The sequence below is a fragment of the Pagrus major genome, chromosome 12 (genome assembly GCF_040436345.1).
Source record: "Pagrus major chromosome 12, Pma_NU_1.0".
Lineage (NCBI taxonomy): Eukaryota > Metazoa > Chordata > Actinopteri > Spariformes > Sparidae > Pagrus > Pagrus major.
Window position 1 is genome coordinate 27902762 of NC_133226.1, and position 16865 is coordinate 27919626.

Consider the following 16865-nt stretch of genomic DNA (forward strand, 5'->3'; position numbering starts at 1 on the left):
CAATAAAGGGCTGAAAGAAAAAATACATCACAAGGGAAGAATTAAAAAAGTCTATAAAAGTTGATAAAAGTCGATAACAGTGGCTTTTAAATGTAACGTTTAAATGTAGTCGAGTAGAAAGGAGCATTAAAACTGCCTCAGATGTGTACTTTAGTACAGTTTTTGAGTAAATCTACTTAGTTACTCTTCCACCACTTCAGTATGAGCAGCTCTCTCTGCTGCAGCTCCGTCACCGACCACCAGGGGGCAGTCAGGCGTCCTCCGCTGCTTTAAGATGGCGTGTCGTTACGTCATCCACATGCGACTGCAGCGGCCGGCAGACAGCGGCTGTGTTGTTTATGTAGGTTCACAGCCTGGTAGTTTTTAACATGGGCACAGTTGTACTGAGATAGTTTGTAGTATTTAATATTAAAATGTTTTAGCGACACTTTCTCCAGCTGCAGTCCGCGTGTGTAAAGAGGTAACCTCCTCCAGCTGCTGTCATTTAAAGCTGTAAACAAGCTAACTGCTCTGTTTTGTACACGTGGTGACGTTCAGCTTTAATTAGTGAGTTTCTTAGAAAAAAAAAACAGTCAGAGAGAAAAGAAAACCACACGAGAGGATTTTAAAATGTCTCGACACAACAAGAAGAACGGGATACCGGACAGGTGAGCGACACGCTTCTTCTGTTCAATGTCTTAATGTTGAGCTAATTTAGTTATTGGGATTAAAACGAGCTGCGGTCTGAAGCACCGACAGACACAGGACCAGAAACAGGACCACAAACAGGACGAGTCTGAAGCCGTGCTGATGTTTAAAGTGGACTTTGGGCTCTGAAGGCTTAAAACTCACCAACTTAACAGTTTTAATGTAATGAAATACTTTTGAATTAATGATATTCAGCATTTAATTCAGTGATATATCCAGTCAGAGTCAGGACTGGTGCGTGTTAAAGAGCCAGCAGCTCAGCTGATACCTTATCAATATGTGACAGGTCACCATGTGTTGGTCAACACTTCTTATCTGACATGAACACTCATTTTACAGTAAAGCTGCAGCTCACGATTATATTTCATCCTCCTGTTAATCAGCTGGTTATTTCTCCAATTAATCGATTAGTTGTTCAGTCTATGAAATGTCACAATATGTCAGATGTCTTGTTTCATCCACAACTAGGGCTGGAAATGTTCAGTAATTTCTTTAATCGATAGTCGGCTGCCTTAACAATCGATTAATCATTAATAACATTTGAAATATGTTGAACATTTTCCCTTTAGAAACCTGATTTAACCACTGACATGATCTGTGTTTGTGGAGAATCACAGTCGGCTCCGTTAGGAGATAAAACAACAGACAAAGTGAACATAAAGTTACTGGAATAATAAACTACATAACACAAAATAATGACTTCATTTTAATTACAGAGCTTCAACAACTGGCAACAAAATCCAGCTGATAAAATGTGATAATATCAGTTTGTGTTTATTTGGATATATTTAAAAAGCGAGTATCTTTAACATGTCATTGTAAAACACTGATGTATTTCTGCCCGTCTCTGATTGTCGATTAAGACATTTTATATCGATCAGTGATGAATTATTAACGTCCCTCTCCACAACACTGACCTGTGCGTGGCTGTAACATGAGGGCTTCTTCCTGACAGGTGGCTGGATTACAAAGCTGTGGGGAAACGACTTCACGGGACTCGATTCATCGCCTTCAAAGTGCCTCTGAAACAGGTGAGCGGCTCTGATGACGTCTGCAGATCAGACGTGTGTTTTGTGATTGTGTTTGAGAGCGAGCGCTGAACACGTGGCTGCCGTGTGTTTTCTTCAGTCTTTGAATCAACAGCTGCCACGCTCGGACGTCTTCGGTCCCTGGGAGCTGCTGGACGCTCTCAACAAAGAAAAGCAAGAGCTCGGTTTGATGATCGACCTGACCTTCACCACACGCTACTACAAACTACAGGTACACACACACACACACACACACACACACACACACACACACACACACACACACACACACACACACACACACACACACACACGTTTTATTGAGTTTCCTCCTCAGTTTAACTAAACCACTCGCTGTCTCTGTGTTTAGGACGTACCAGAGTCTCTGCTGTTTGTGAAGATCTTCACGGCTGGTCATGAGGTTCCCAGTGACGAAACCATCCTGAACTTCAAACGCACCGTACGAAGGTTTCTACGAGACAACGCAGATAACGGTGAGGAGCTCTCTGGAACTGGGTGGAACAAAATATTCAGACCTGTTTTAATTTCAAGTATAAGACAGGACTGGTTATACCTAATTTTACCACCAGATGTCACACGAGACTCCGCCACTACCAAAATAAGAGCCCATGAATGAGAGTGTAGCAGGATTACAGTCCATCAGAGCAACTGTGCGAACTCGTCTTCTCTCAAGTTTAACATCAAAATAATAAAATGGGAGAAAAGATGCAGCAGCGACAGTTTCCACAACATGTTCCTGATAATGTTTCACAATAAAAGCCTTGTTAAGAAATAAAGAGTTTCTGTCGACTGAAAGAAGACTTTTAATTTGAAATAACTCTAAACACAGTTCACCACCTGTTGAGCTGAGCTTATTGGCTATCATGGGCTCCTGCTAACTAGCCACATGCTGCTAGTTGTCTCCACCTGATAAATGCCACTTCAGCTGGTTGGAGCTTGAATCCTACCGACTCTCGTGCAAATCACTGGTCTGTCTTGTTCTGAATGAGCTGAAAATCACTCTTCCTTCTCTGCTTTACAGTATTTTGGGTAAAAAAAAAATAATGTTATTTTTCCATTTACTGTTAATTTTCTCCAGCAGCGTCTTCACACACGTTAACTTTATAGTAAATGAGCAGTTTTGTCACCTTCGCTCTGCAGATTGTCGCCTGTCAGCTGCCTCTCAGCTGCAGTTTGTGTTGCTGAAGCTTTGTTGGTTTAAACTCTGCAGCTCAGTGACACCTGCTGGTCTGAACGACTTCCAGCAGCCGTTCAGGACTGAAGCTTATTAATAGATTTAGTCTCATGTGAGACATGTTTAAAGCTTCGGGTGTCGTTAGTCGCCTGATTTTCTTCATCTGACACGAGCTCCAACACGCTGAGCTTAAACTGTGAGATTCACAGGAAAGAAACAAGCTTCAGAGCTTCAGTATCGTCTCTGACTGTACGTTAAATACTTCATCTGTGTTTTGAACAAGACGATGCTCTGCCAGTGTTTGACCGTCAGCTGTTTTAAGTGTCGCAGACAAAGTGTCAAAAAAAGGACAAAACATCCTCAGAGAAGAGACGACGTGTGTTTGTGTCTATAAATTAAATGTAATGAATTTTCTGTTCAGCAGATTTGATTTTGGTTAAAAATGATCTCACAAAGCAAAAGTAAACATCTGTATGTGACTGATGTGGACATTTAATGAGCTGCTGCTGTTTTAGCATCACACTCACCTGTTAACTGTCATTTCCGTCACAGACAAGCTGATCGGAGTCCACTGTACCCACGGTCTGAACCGAACCGGCTACCTGATCTGCAGGTGTGTTCAGTGTGAATCACTCAGTGTGAGCTGCAGGTGTGAACGGTGTCTAACAGCTGTGTCTGACCTGCAGGTATCTGATAGATGTCGATGGGATGGATCCTAAACAGGCTGTGGAGTGTGAGTACTGGTGTTTGTTATTTTAATGTTTCGGGCTCATTTCTAACTGACGGTGTAATATATTTAATATATTTAATATTCTTTTGTTGTCAGTGTTCAACTCGTCGCGAGGCCACAAGATAGAGAGACAGAACTACCTGGAAGACCTCCAGTATGGACGGAAGAGGAGGTGAGACGGATCAAGAATGGATTGTAGATTTCAGATGTTCTGAACACAACAGGAAGTTAATTATTGTCAGTTTCAACACATGAAATATTAGGCTGAAAATCACAGTCCTTCTTACAGCCTGAACTCAGTCACATCTGAACACACCTTCATTATATACATAGTTTTAGACTCAGTGTGACGCACACTTTCTGAAGATCATGAATAAACACACATGAATCTACTTAGAAAACTGAGAATAAAAGACGGACCTGTAGCTGCAGAACTGTTTCTAGCTTTTCTTCAGTAGCACAGTGATCCAGTGATAGTTGTCTGTACATCTATGAGCACACTGGGAACAGGAGCTGCTAACGGCTAATTTGGCGTTTTATTACTGCAAATGTGCCAAAATAGGCTGAAAAACTTGCCCACAACAACATAATATATCCTGTTTACATCCAGCTGTCTCAGTTTCTGACTCTGAAAGCCTGTGACATACATCATTCATTACTTTACGTTATAAGTTTCTGCTCTAGTTTGATGTTGATTGATTTGTTCCTTGTCGTGCTTTTGTTAAACAGTAACGACGGGATGGACGAGTCGGATCAGGAGCCAATGAGAGGTTGTGCTGCTCATCGGCCGTCTGAGAGCAGAGAGGAGAGACGGCCTCACTACAGTGACTCCAGACACCACAGGTAGGGATGTTGTGGCTACGAGTTCATTTAATGTTTTGATTTAATGCTGAATTTACAAGAAGGCACCAACCCCAACCCTCCTCATGAAACAACTCTATATTTGTTAAGGGAGACGTCCCTCTTGTCACTTCATATTTCAGATCTTTCCCTCCAAGAGAAATGAACCATCGCTCACATCACCATCATCACCACAACGGCCGTCTTTCCCCTCCACCGTTACGACCTCCACCTTCTTTCTATCCTCCTGTGGGAGCCGCTCTGCGCTCGCCGTACCGATGGACCGCCCCTCACCTCGACAGTCAGTGGAGGAGACCCCCCCGATCAGAGGAGCCGGAGTGGAGCCCGTCGTCCCGCCGGCACGAGGAGGCGGAGTGGAGCCCGTCGTCCCGCCGGCACGAGGACCGAAGGAGAGCGCCCCCTCCCCCTCCCCCTCCCCTCTCCCGCTACGCCCCACGCTGGACCAACGAGTCCAGCCGCCATGACAGACCTGACAGACCTGACAGACCTGAGGAGGAGTGGGCCGGTCCCAGAGCAGGACACAGATACACTCACCCACACAGAGTCAGCTCGTACAGCGACTACTAGAAACCAGGAGACTGAAACCTGCTCACAGCTACTAACAGCTGCAGAGTGACGACACGGAGATGATGCATTTGTTAGTTTCACCGCTCTGGTTCACCTGTGTTTAAAGGGGTGTAACTCACTGGTGTCCTACTTAAAGTAGGAAGTTTTTTAAAGGTGAACAATCCTCACATGTTCAGACCTTCACCAGCTTCTGGTCGTTTTAATACGAGATTTCCTGTTTTGATGGGGATGTTTTAATCAGTCGGTATCAGCTCAGATTAATGTGTCGTCACCTGCCTGTGCTGCAGCGCTGCTCTCCTCGATACCAGCCGGCTCCACCGTGCAGCGTTTCACTGCAGATGAGTGAAGTGAAGATTACAGTGTGGATGTGTGTGATTGCTTTGATGATAAACTCTGTTCTGACGCTCAGGATGGTGAAATTAAAATACTACGACAGAAACGAAGCAGTTATTTCTCCTCTTTCTGCTCCGATCAGAGTGGAAACATTCAGACAGCAGCTCCTCCGACAATCACCAGAGTAAACGTTTCTCTAAACTACGGATATGTTGAAGCTTTACATTGTTTTATGTGCAGTTTTATTTTGTAGCAACACTGTGATCATGCTGTGGTTCAGTCTAGACCCAGAAACACAGAAACACTCGGTTAACATCACGTTTTGACTCAACTGGTTCTGTCGCCTCAAACACAGCTGGAAAATGTTCAGACGCTCCGTCACAAATGTAAAGAAGTCCTCACGTCTGGAAAAAAACACATTTACGTCAGCAGATGTTCCAGACGTCTCGTCAGAAATACCTGCTCTCATCACCACTAACACGGCTGGAAAATATCCAGACGTCTCATTAAAATATCCAGCAGTGTCCACTTAGAAATGTTGAACCTGTCTTGAACAGTGGTCTCTGGCTTGTCGGCCATCTTAACTTATCACGCCACCATCTGTCCCCTCCTTCTCCTGACATGACACTCGACTCATGTTCATGTGATGTGGGCGGAGCCTCTCATCACCAATCACTGATGTTCCTGTAGCTCATGAGATCAATGTCATTATATCTGATCAATAAATCCACTGATCAGCTTCATAGTTCTGAATGAGGAACGTCAGCATTTGGATTAATATCTTCAGCTGTTCAGTGTCAGATTCATAATGAATCAACATTTAAATATATGTATCAGATGTCCAATTTAAAGACATTGACGAGGGTCAAACACTGGATCAGGATCAGTGAGGACAACAAGTGTTCCTTCCAAAGTTAAACTGAAGACATGAAACCAGAAGTCTGTCGGTCAGAACCTCGTTCACACGGACCTCAGGTCAGTCCAGCGTTGGTCCCAGAACCGGTGATTATTCAGTTTAGTTGTTACTGGACTCTTTCTCTCCTGAGAGGAACTTTAATCCTCTCTGATAAAATCAGTCCAGAGTTGGAAAACAACATGTGTGAAGACGGACATGAAGTTCAGACAACAGAAGAAACATGAGACAAATCAAACGTCCTCCATTTTAATATATCTGCATTTAAAGTTTTTCTGTTTTACTTTTTTACTTTGGAGCAGATGAAACTTTTCCTCCCTCCTGTAGCTCACTATAAACTGTGAAATGTGCCTTTAACTTTACTGCAAATCATCTAAACTGACTCAACTCTGGTTGATTAATAAAGTTTTATTGTAATTGTTAATCTCAACAAACATTCTGATTCACCAGACAAATAAAACCAATAAAATAATAAGGTGCTGGTTGTAACAGATCATCCAATAGGCTCCTCTCTGCATCCCCCAAATGATGCAGCTGTGGTGTGCCCACTGCGCATGCGCCGAGCCCGTCACGACTCCGCTGCGCTGCAGGTGTGAACATGGCGATGAAGGCGCTCAGAGGGATGATGAACGGGGCCATGAGCGAGCTGTCCTCGGCCGTCAGCGGCACCAGGCCGCCGGCCGCCGCTCCGGCCGCCGCCGCCTCCCGGGAGCACGTGCTGGCCGTGAAGAGGGACTATATCTCCCAGCCCCGCCTCAGTGAGTCCCGCTGTGTGTGTGTGTGAGTGCGTGTGTGTGTGTGTGTGTGTGTGTGAGTGTGTGTGTGTGCGTGTGTGTGTGAGTGTGTGAGTGTGAGTGTGTGTGATGCTGCACAGCGTGCGTCATGGTAGAGACAGGACGCGGTCAGACACCTGTCGGCTGACTGATCAATCAGAGGAGGCATTGATGAGTCTGTCCTGTGAACCTGACAGATATCAGCTGATCAGCTCCGTGTTCTCTGTGTGTTCATGTTAAACTCAGAATCTAAAGACTTTTTTAAGTTGTGCTGTCGTGTTTCATAATTTTCTGACATGTTGTCGCCCACATGATGCATGTCTGCAGTCCAGGCGTGTGTGTGCTGCATGAGTGTGTGTGTGTGTGTGTGCGTGTGTGTGTGGGCCTCAGTGATAAATATATCTGAAGCTCCCTGTGATGAGATGAAGCTCAGAGGCTGATTGTCTTAATGATGAATCCATCAGCTGTTAGTTTATAAAGATGTCCACAGAGACATTCACATGACTGAGGGATTAAACAGAGAAAAAGCTGCAGCCAGAGAAATTACATAAAGTACATAAATCAGTCATCATCTCATCCCTACGTGCTGATGAACGTCAGGTGAAAACAGTAAAACAGCATCGCAGCGTTCTGCTGAACACCTGAACGAGGAAAAATAAATACAATCCTCCAAAACTCATTAAAACTTTGCTGAATCAGCTGTTAGCAGACCTGTTAGCAGTGAGCCTGTGGACGTACAGACGACATCACTGGATCACTGTGATACTGAAGAAAAGTTAAAAACATGATGTTTCTCAGGCAGGTTCTGCACGTGAGGAGCGTCTTTCTGAGGATTTCAGCTGAAGTCTCGTCGTCCACAGAACATTTCTGGAGCTTCACAGTAAAACAGAGTTGCAGCGTTCTGCTGAACAGCTGAAGCAGCTGGAGATGATTTAAACATCAGGTGTCTCCACACAGCTCGTCTGCTGTGATCACAACCTGATCTGAGACGATGTTTAAACCCTTTTTAAGCTGAAATCTTCACCGTAGCTGCTGAGATGAAAGTATTAGTGCTCTCTGGTTTTGTGGCCACTAACTTGGATGAAAAATGTCCCAACAGCTCATTAGAAATACCTGTTTTTTTGTCTGCAAATTGTCCAAACATGGTGTCAAAAATATGTCTGGTTTTGTTGCCACAAAGACGACTTGAAGATGTCCCAGTGTCTGTTTTAAGATACCTGGTTATCAGCTGCAAACTGTCCTGACGTCTCGTCAAAACTGGCCTTTTTCTCACCAAAACCACAGCCAGGAAATGTTTCTTGTCCTCAAATAGATCCTGTTTGTCACAGCAGATTCAGTCGGAGGAGTTACTCTCTCAGAGTTTCGTTTGTCGGCATGAAGACGGACAGAAACTTTAATACGTCACAAACACAAACTGATATGAACTTACTGCTCGTCAGCCCGTTCTGGTTCATCCTCACATAAACTCTGTTGCTGAAGGTCCACGAGTCGTCAGCGGCCCGTTCAGGAGCGACCTGCAGCCTGCAGAGGTCCATCCTCACATTTCTGTTATATTCAGCTCTGATTTGATGAGTTAAGCCGTCAGCAGGCGGCTGCAGCTGCAGGTCTGCTGACTGTGTCTGAGCTGAGTTCACTCTGCTGTCTTCACTTCCTGTTTCTGCCTCCTCAGCCTATAAAACCGTGTCTGGAGTCAACGGTCCGCTGGTGATTCTGGATCAGGTGAAGGTAAGAACCCAGCTGCCTCATCTCAGACTGACTTCACAGTGAAGACGGTCCACTTTAATGTTTCTTATCTTGTCAGCATCATTCAGATCCAATAGAATTACATCATCAGAGTGTTTCTTAGCGACCCTGTCGGCTGTGAAGCGTCACGCTGCAGTGAGATACAAACAGGAAGTTAACGTGCTCCTCGTCTCTCACTGTCTCTGATGACATCGTCCTGCTTCTCAACAGTTTCCCAGGTATGCAGAGATCGTCCACCTCACGCTGCCTGATGGTACCAAGAGGAGCGGGCAGGTTCTGGAGGTCACCGGCTCCAAAGCGGTGGTGCAGGTACTCTAATCTCTACAACCATCAGAGGAGGAGTCCTCCTGACTTCATCTAGCGCCACCATCAGGTCAACATGTTAATAAGACCAAACACCTGCAGAGCTGATGACATCACATGTCAGCTGTTTCCTGCTAATTAGCTGTTGTTAGCATGCTAATACTCTAAACTCATATGGCGCCCATGCTAAACCTGCTGAACTGATCACATTCACATCAGCTGGACTCGTTTAGGCTATTGCTAATTAGCTGATGTTAGCTTGCTAGCACACTGGACTGGTTTAACATTATACCTGTTAAACATTAGCATGTTAGCATCGTCATTGTGAACACGTTAGCATTTAGCTCAAAGCATCACTGTGCTGTAGTACAGTGACAGAGCTGCTAGCATGACTGTGTTATGACCTTATTGATTTATTCTTATTGATCGAGGGAGCAGAACATAAAATCACTATAAAGAAAATTATTAATGGATGTAGTTATATCTGCCCTCCTCCACTCTGCCCCCTGCAGGTGTTTGAGGGGACCTCAGGTATCGACGCCAAGAAGACGAGCTGTGAGTTCACAGGAGACATCTTACGGACGCCCGTCTCTGAGGACATGTTGGGTACGACACACAGCACATTCATTCAGGTTCACGCTCAGGTGACTTCAGCTCTGCAGCCGCACGTTAACTCATGTCGTCTCCTGAAATGACGCATTTGTCGAAGCCTCGGCTCGGTCTCTGTTGTCGAAGAGATTCTGGGTTCAGTGGAACTTCCTGATAAAATAAAGTGAACGAAAAGAAAGTAAAAGAAATGAGACAAAAATGTTTGGAAACAGCAGTTTAATCTTAAAACTTTATTGTATTTTATAAATTCATCGTACTGAAAGTGTCAAAGTAAAATCTTCACCTGTAAAGTCAGAAAATGATTGAACGCAGACAAAACTCAAACTTCCTCGTACATGTGCAGCATCTCCCTCCACAAACCCACAAGACTCAAGTTCACAGACAGAACTAGAGACCATCAGACCATCAGACGTGTGTGTGTGTGTGTGTGTGTGTGTGTGTGTGTGTGTGTGTGTGTGTGTGTGTGCGTGCGCAGGTCGTGTGTTTAATGGATCTGGTAAACCCATCGACAGAGGACCGGCAGTCCTGGCTGAAGACTTCCTGGATATCATGGGTATGTTGAGTGTTTCTGTTCATCAGCAGTCAGGTGAGGCTGATATTTGCACCAGTGTTTCCAACCAATGTAATTGTACATTTCTTTAAAAAACAATCTGTTTGTCTTCGTCTTAAATGATTTCCTATTCAGAAAATAAAAAACGGTGCTTTCTTTTAATAATCGGTGTAAAAACAGATGTTTTCCTTTGAATTTAGTCTGAAAAGAGAATTTTATGTTGTGTCCCAATCAAATGTACAGAAACAGACCAGATCTAGAAAACAAGTGGAAGTGATCCATTAGTCAGAAAAATAAAAGTAAAAGTCTAAAAGTAATATATTTATATATATATATATACTGTATATGTATAAGTTTATATACAAGATAAATAGTTAAATAAATTACTGCAAAAAGGGAAAATTAAATAAAAGACTATCTGAAAATATGGAAACAAAAACAGACTCTATAAATCAACATTAAAGAGGAAATCCACAATAAGTCATTTATTTTTGTGCTGTTCACTGAACCACACGTGGACGTAATCAGGGTCCGAAAACCTGGAAAACCTGGAAAACAGTTGATCAGTTTTCCAGTCATGCAAAATGAGAGTAAAAGCAGAAAGTCCTGGAAAAATCTTGTGTCGTCCTGAAACATTTTTTAAACTCCCCAAAATGACACAATACAGTGTGTTATTTATTCTGTATGTGTTTTAATAACGTAGATTTTTCTGAGTTGTTCGTTTTAAGAGTCTAATCTTATTTTTTCTTTTGTATATTTAATATTTCTGTTGATGAAAGCAAAACTTCCAGCAGCTCTTGGTCGCTGATGTTCATGCAGCCGTGATAACTCACTGTAGTTCACCAGAGAAGGCTGCGGTTAGAAAATGATTATTGGTGTCTCATACCAGCTAGATCGTCACTGAAGATGTCCTGGAAAATGATCTCTAAAAGAGTGAGAACTCTGATAATTCAGGAGAGTTTTCCACTGAAACACATGTTGTGGGTAAAAACAGTTTTTCCTGTAGCTCCAGTTGAGTCTGTCTGGCAGACGCTGGGTTCTCGGAGGACTTGAGGGGGTCGTTACTCTCAAAGTGAAGCTTGATGTTGATGAGACTTACAGCTTAAAAACCTAAATTAGCTTCGGTAAACACAGAGTTACAGATGTACCACCGGCCTGCGTACGGAGTGTTTTCATGTCACAGGTCAGCCGATAAACCCTCAGTGTCGGATCTACCCGGAGGAGATGATCCAGACCGGGATATCTGCCATCGACGGCATGAACAGCATCGCCAGAGGGCAGAAGATACCCATCTTCTCTGCTGCAGGGCTGCCACACAACGAGGCACGCACACACACACACACACACACACACACACACACACACACACACACACACACACACATATTAATACAGACAGGTTGAGGTTTGATTTTTCCTTCCTCTCGTCAGATCGCAGCTCAGATCTGTCGGCAGGCCGGTTTGGTGAAGAAGTCGAAGGACGTGATGGACTACAGCGAGGACAACTTCGCCATCGTGTCGCAGCCATGGGGGTGAGACCTGGAGAGCGTTTCCTCACAATGTTCTGCATGTTTCAGGAGTGTTAAGACCACAGGAGAGATCAGGCTGTGGTTACATATGTTGCTCCTGTTATAATGTGTGAACCAGCTGGTAACAGGCTGAAAACTGCCTTTCTCTACGAGTGGACATCAACAGAAGTGACGGTGACTTCAGTCTGAACCTTCACTGACATCCAGGACAGTTACACACAGTTAGAGGAGCATTTAGCAGCTGAAGAGACAGATGTAGAGACAGATGTAGAGACAGATGTAGAGACAGATGTAGAGACAGATGTATGTCTTGTTGGTGGAGACTAGAAACAGATCTACGTTCTGGTGATGACAGTGTTGGGTTCACTGTTGTTTCACTGCCCCCCAGTGGACAAACACATCACTGACAGCTGGTAAAGATCAGCTGCCACCAGACTGATGACGGAGAGTTTATCAGTGTCAGTGATGATTATAGATTATATATTTTTATAGAGTAAAAACAAGAGAAGAGGTCTCTAAAACACATCTATACTAAAAGTATCATCGTGTTTCTCTTCTTCACCAGGTGAACATGGAGACGGCCCGGTTCTTTAAGTCCGACTTTGAGGAGAACGGATCCATGGACAACGTCTGTTTGTTCCTCAACCTGGCCAACGACCCCACGTATGTCTGACCTTTAAATCAGCTCATTGTTCCTTAAACCCTCGTTCAGAAGAGTATAAATCATAAATGAACAGAAAGTGATAATTTGTTAATCCCTTCAGACAGGTACAGTCATTTAAGTCGCCATATTTAATAATATAAGTGTCGTCTTGAAGTGGAAGATATTAAGCGTTGATATGAAACGTTTCATTGCAGCATCGAGCGAATCATCACGCCTCGTTTGGCTCTGACATCAGCAGAGTATCTGGCCTATCAGTGCGAGAAGCACGTCCTCGTCATCCTCACTGACATGAGCTCCTATGCAGAGGCTCTCCGAGAGGTCAGCCGTCGTTTCAGTACATTTCCTCTGAAATGACTTCTGAAATTGGAAATAAATTGTGCATTGACTCGCCCCCGTGTGTCGCTCATCCACCGCCTCGTCCCAGGTGTCCGCAGCCAGAGAGGAGGTGCCGGGCCGGCGAGGTTTCCCTGGTTACATGTACACGGATCTGGCCACCATCTACGAGAGAGCGGGCAGAGTGGAGGGACGTAACGGCTCCATCACTCAGATCCCCATCCTCACCATGCCCAACGACGGTACTCACACACACAACCACGAGCTAATAATGCTAATGATGAGCGCGGCGTTGTTGTGACAGCGTGTTCTTGTTCTCAGACATCACTCATCCCATTCCTGACCTGACCGGTTACATCACCGAGGGACAAATCTACGTGGACAGACAGCTTCACAACAGACAGGTGATGACGAGCGGCGTCACGGACGTGTTTATGAGCAGCACATGCTCAGAGTCGACTGAGATCACTTCACACTCAACGAGACTGAATTCAAACATGTTAGTCTCAACCTGGGACCTGACTCGGGACCTGCTGAGAAACCATGTTGACACCAGATGTTGTTTTAGGACCCAAAGGTTTTGTGGTGTGAAGGATTATAACGCCTCTAATGATGAATTTAAATGTAAATAACTGGAGCGTTTCACTGACATTCATTCGATTTATAATCCAACACGACACACGACCGTTCTGCTTTGTTGCTCTACTGAACAAAAGCCACACGACCCGACTCTCAGAAGCTTCCCGTCTAATTCATTCATTTGTGTGAGCAGCTGACTGTATTTTGCTGATGTAGTTTTCACTCATTGATCGCTGATCATCTTCTTCGTCCTCCTGTGGTTCAGATTTATCCTCCGATCAACGTGCTGCCGTCTCTCTCCCGTCTGATGAAATCTGCCATCGGCGAGGGGATGACCCGCAGAGACCACTCTGATGTCTCCAACCAGCTCGTGAGTTCACGCTCACTTCCTGTTTCATACTGCACATGCTCGCCGTCATCATCCAACTCTGTAATGTGTGTGTGTGTGTGTGTGTGTGTGTGTGTGTGTGTGTGTAGTATGCTTGTTACGCCATAGGGAAGGACGTCCAGGCCATGAAGGCGGTGGTGGGGGAGGAGGCTCTGACAGCTGATGACCTGCTCTATCTGGAGTTCCTGACCAAGTTTGAGAAAAACTTCATCTCCCAAGGTGCAGTGGGGCACGGCAGATCACTCAGTTATACTTAAAATCACCTGCGTCCGTTTGTTGTTGGTTTGTCAAGATGCGACAGTTTAGATTCCAGGACTAAAGATGAAAATGAGAAAACAATGAAGTGGTTTTGGTTCAGACGATGTGTAATGTAACCAAGTACATTTTAGTTTCCTCGCTTCATCTCAGACGGAAATATCGTACTTTTTACTTCACTACATTTATCTGGCAGCGTTACAAACCTACAAAGATCATAAAACATGTTTGATTATGAATGAAAGTTTATTTTTCATGTAAAAAAACATGATAACATCGAGGTATTGAGAAACATTTTATATAACAGCCACTCAACCCAGCAGAAACCTGCAGACTTACTGATATCTGACCTGTGTGTGTGTGTGCGTGTGTGTGTGTGTGTGTGTGTGTGTGTGTGTGTGTGTGTGTCCAGGTGCCTACGAGAACAGGAGCGTGTTTGAGACTCTGGACATCGGATGGCAGCTGATGAGGATCTTCCCCAAAGAGATGCTGAAGAGGATCCCTCAGAGCACCTTGGCCGAGTTTTACCCGCGAGAAGCCAAACATTAACTGCACACGCTCATCTGTGTCTCTACCAGCCGCTTCCATGTGTTTCAGTGAGCGCTCACTGCGTACATACAGTAAAGTGTTGTGCCGTCACATATGATGTGATGCTGTAACCGTCCTGACACTCGTGACATTCATGTGGCCTTGACGACACACCAGTCCTGCTCAAACAGCCAGAAACACAGAGAGGAAACTATCAGACGCACAGAGGTTTGTGTTTACAGTGTGAATGTAAAGAGTGAAGAGGAGGGAGGCGTCTTTAACGTCTGTGTGGGTGATGGTGAGGACATTTTGGTTATTGTGTCCTGCCTCTAATTACCAAATGATATGACACACAGTCCAAAAATGAAGAAAATGATCCACAGACAGCCGTCAGACCAAAAAGCTACAAAGCGTTTTTAATATCGCAGTGAACCATCATGAAATAGTTCATCGTGCCTCCTTTTGCACGCGAGGTAAAGTTAGTGACGTAAACGGAAAAGGTCGACGTTTTTGGGAATATGCTGATTTTCTTTTGGTGGTTCACCACTAAACCTTTGTTTTTTTGCACACATTGAAAAGAAACGAGATAAAGTTGATACTCAGCGAGCTTCACACCGGCCCTGTTCACATTTGGCATCAACATCCGTCCTGAGTGATCCGATCACAGGTGGACGGCTCTGAGTTCAGGTGTGATTGACCCCCAGACGCACTGAGGACAGTGTGCCGCACATGTGTCCTCACCTAACCACTGAACCAGTAACCACAATAACACCAGACTCCCTTAACAAATGTAGTGATTTTAAGAGTTTCATGAGGAGAAACTGAACAAACTTTGTGAAACAGCTACAATAAATTGTGAATCATTGGAGCTTCTTGTAAATTGGCATTAAATGTAATACATGAAGTGAACTAGTAACACAACATCACCAGACTCCCTTAACAAATGGTCAGATTTTCAGATGCTTCTTGATATGGGTCACTCGAGTCACATTCAATACCAGGAGTGAAGTGACGAGCTTAAAGCTGTCCGCCTGTGATCAGATCACTCACAGCGGATGGTGAAACCAAATGTGAACATCTTCACCGTGTCCCAGCTTCAGGCGAGTGTCCGATGTGATGTTGGACGCTCTCTGTCCACACTGGACCTGTTAAACCTTCTGTCACTTCATGTAAACAAACCTCGAACCTATCAGCTGAGCGCTGGAGATCAGACTGCAGACTGAACCACAGAAGCACACGATGGTGGAGTTTGTTAAGTAGCTTTAGCCTCCTCTGTTTGTACTTTCTGATGAAATACAGCCAACAGCGACGACCTCCCTCCAGCCGGCTTCTCCCTTATTCAGGTTTCTGCAGTAAAAGCATATTTCCCAAAATGTCAAACTATCCCTTCACCCTGTTGAGTGTCTGACCACCAGTGTCACTGTGGAGGAATGTTTTCATGAGCGAAGAAGAAGAAAACTAGCAAACAGACATTTTTTACAAACAATGACGATCTCAAAACTCTCATATAATCACTTCAGTTCAGTTATTATAAGAAAGAAAGAGCAGGAAACACTTTCCCTCACAGATTTGTGAGGTCAGAGGTGATGTCACAGCGTCCTGGAGTAAACCTGTGCATCACTGACAGGTTTAACCACTAGAGGTCAGCAAAAACAAGTCTTTCAGGGGATGTTAAGTTACTCTTTAATATTATTTTCTATCAGAAATTATTCTTATAAATATGAAGCATATCAGCCTCTGGAAGAGTCAGTCTGAAGGAGCTCCCTGCTGTTGAGTCTGAACAGACTGCAGCTCATGAAAATCTCACCTGAGTGAACTTTAAGCGTTTGGTGACGGGCGTGCGTGCTCATTAAAATGTTTTCTTTTGGCGGTCACCGATCGTTTCCTGTCCTTGTACGTGCCGTACCGTTGTGACAGACTGTCGTGTAACGCCTCGAGCTACACGGCCTTTTTCAGAGCAATGTGATTTTTTGCACTTGACACTTGCTCTGATACACTTTAAGAAAAGCCATGTCTGTAACGAGGGAGAAGGAGAAGAAACTCTGTCAGAGTCATTTAACGACGACGATGTCTGAGCGAGCTGTGCAGTTTGAACGTCTCTTCCTTCCTTTAACATTTGATGTCGTCGTGGTTTCTTTAGATTATAACTCTTTGGTGCCCAAAGCATGAAGTGATGATCGTGTTTCATGTTTCCTGTGTTTGTGTTCAGTTCTCTACATGGTGTGTATTTCTGTTCGAACAGTGTGTCACATTGACTGGCTTTATTAATCAGCTTGCATGCATTGTCGTTGAATGTT

The 16865-nt window shown here is 44.4% G+C and overlaps 2 protein-coding genes across 2 annotated transcripts; both read left to right on the forward strand.

Annotated features, from left to right (window-relative positions):
• Positions 1–296: 296 nt before the first annotated feature.
• Positions 297–5507, forward strand: dusp11 (dual specificity phosphatase 11 (RNA/RNP complex 1-interacting)). Its single transcript, XM_073478442.1, has 9 exons — positions 297–647; positions 1643–1718; positions 1816–1947; positions 2086–2209; positions 3463–3523; positions 3597–3643; positions 3737–3812; positions 4370–4483; positions 4624–5507. Exons 1-9 carry the CDS (start codon positions 610–612, stop codon positions 5066–5068), a joined length of 1113 nt encoding a protein of 370 aa, XP_073334543.1. The 5' UTR covers positions 297–609; the 3' UTR covers positions 5069–5507.
• A 1387-nt stretch (positions 5508–6894) lies between these two features.
• LOC141006289 (V-type proton ATPase subunit B, brain isoform-like) lies at positions 6895–15180 on the forward strand. Its single transcript, XM_073478441.1, is given in 15 exon segments — positions 6895–7072; positions 8757–8812; positions 9041–9139; positions 9646–9739; positions 10218–10295; positions 11476–11615; positions 11724–11808; positions 11811–11824; positions 12387–12484; positions 12680–12803; positions 12910–13060; positions 13140–13222; positions 13663–13767; positions 13875–14004; positions 14453–15180. Coding segments are annotated over 15 exon segments (1554 nt in total). The 5' UTR covers positions 6895–6912; the 3' UTR covers positions 14590–15180.
• The last annotated feature ends 1685 nt before the right edge of the window (positions 15181–16865 follow it).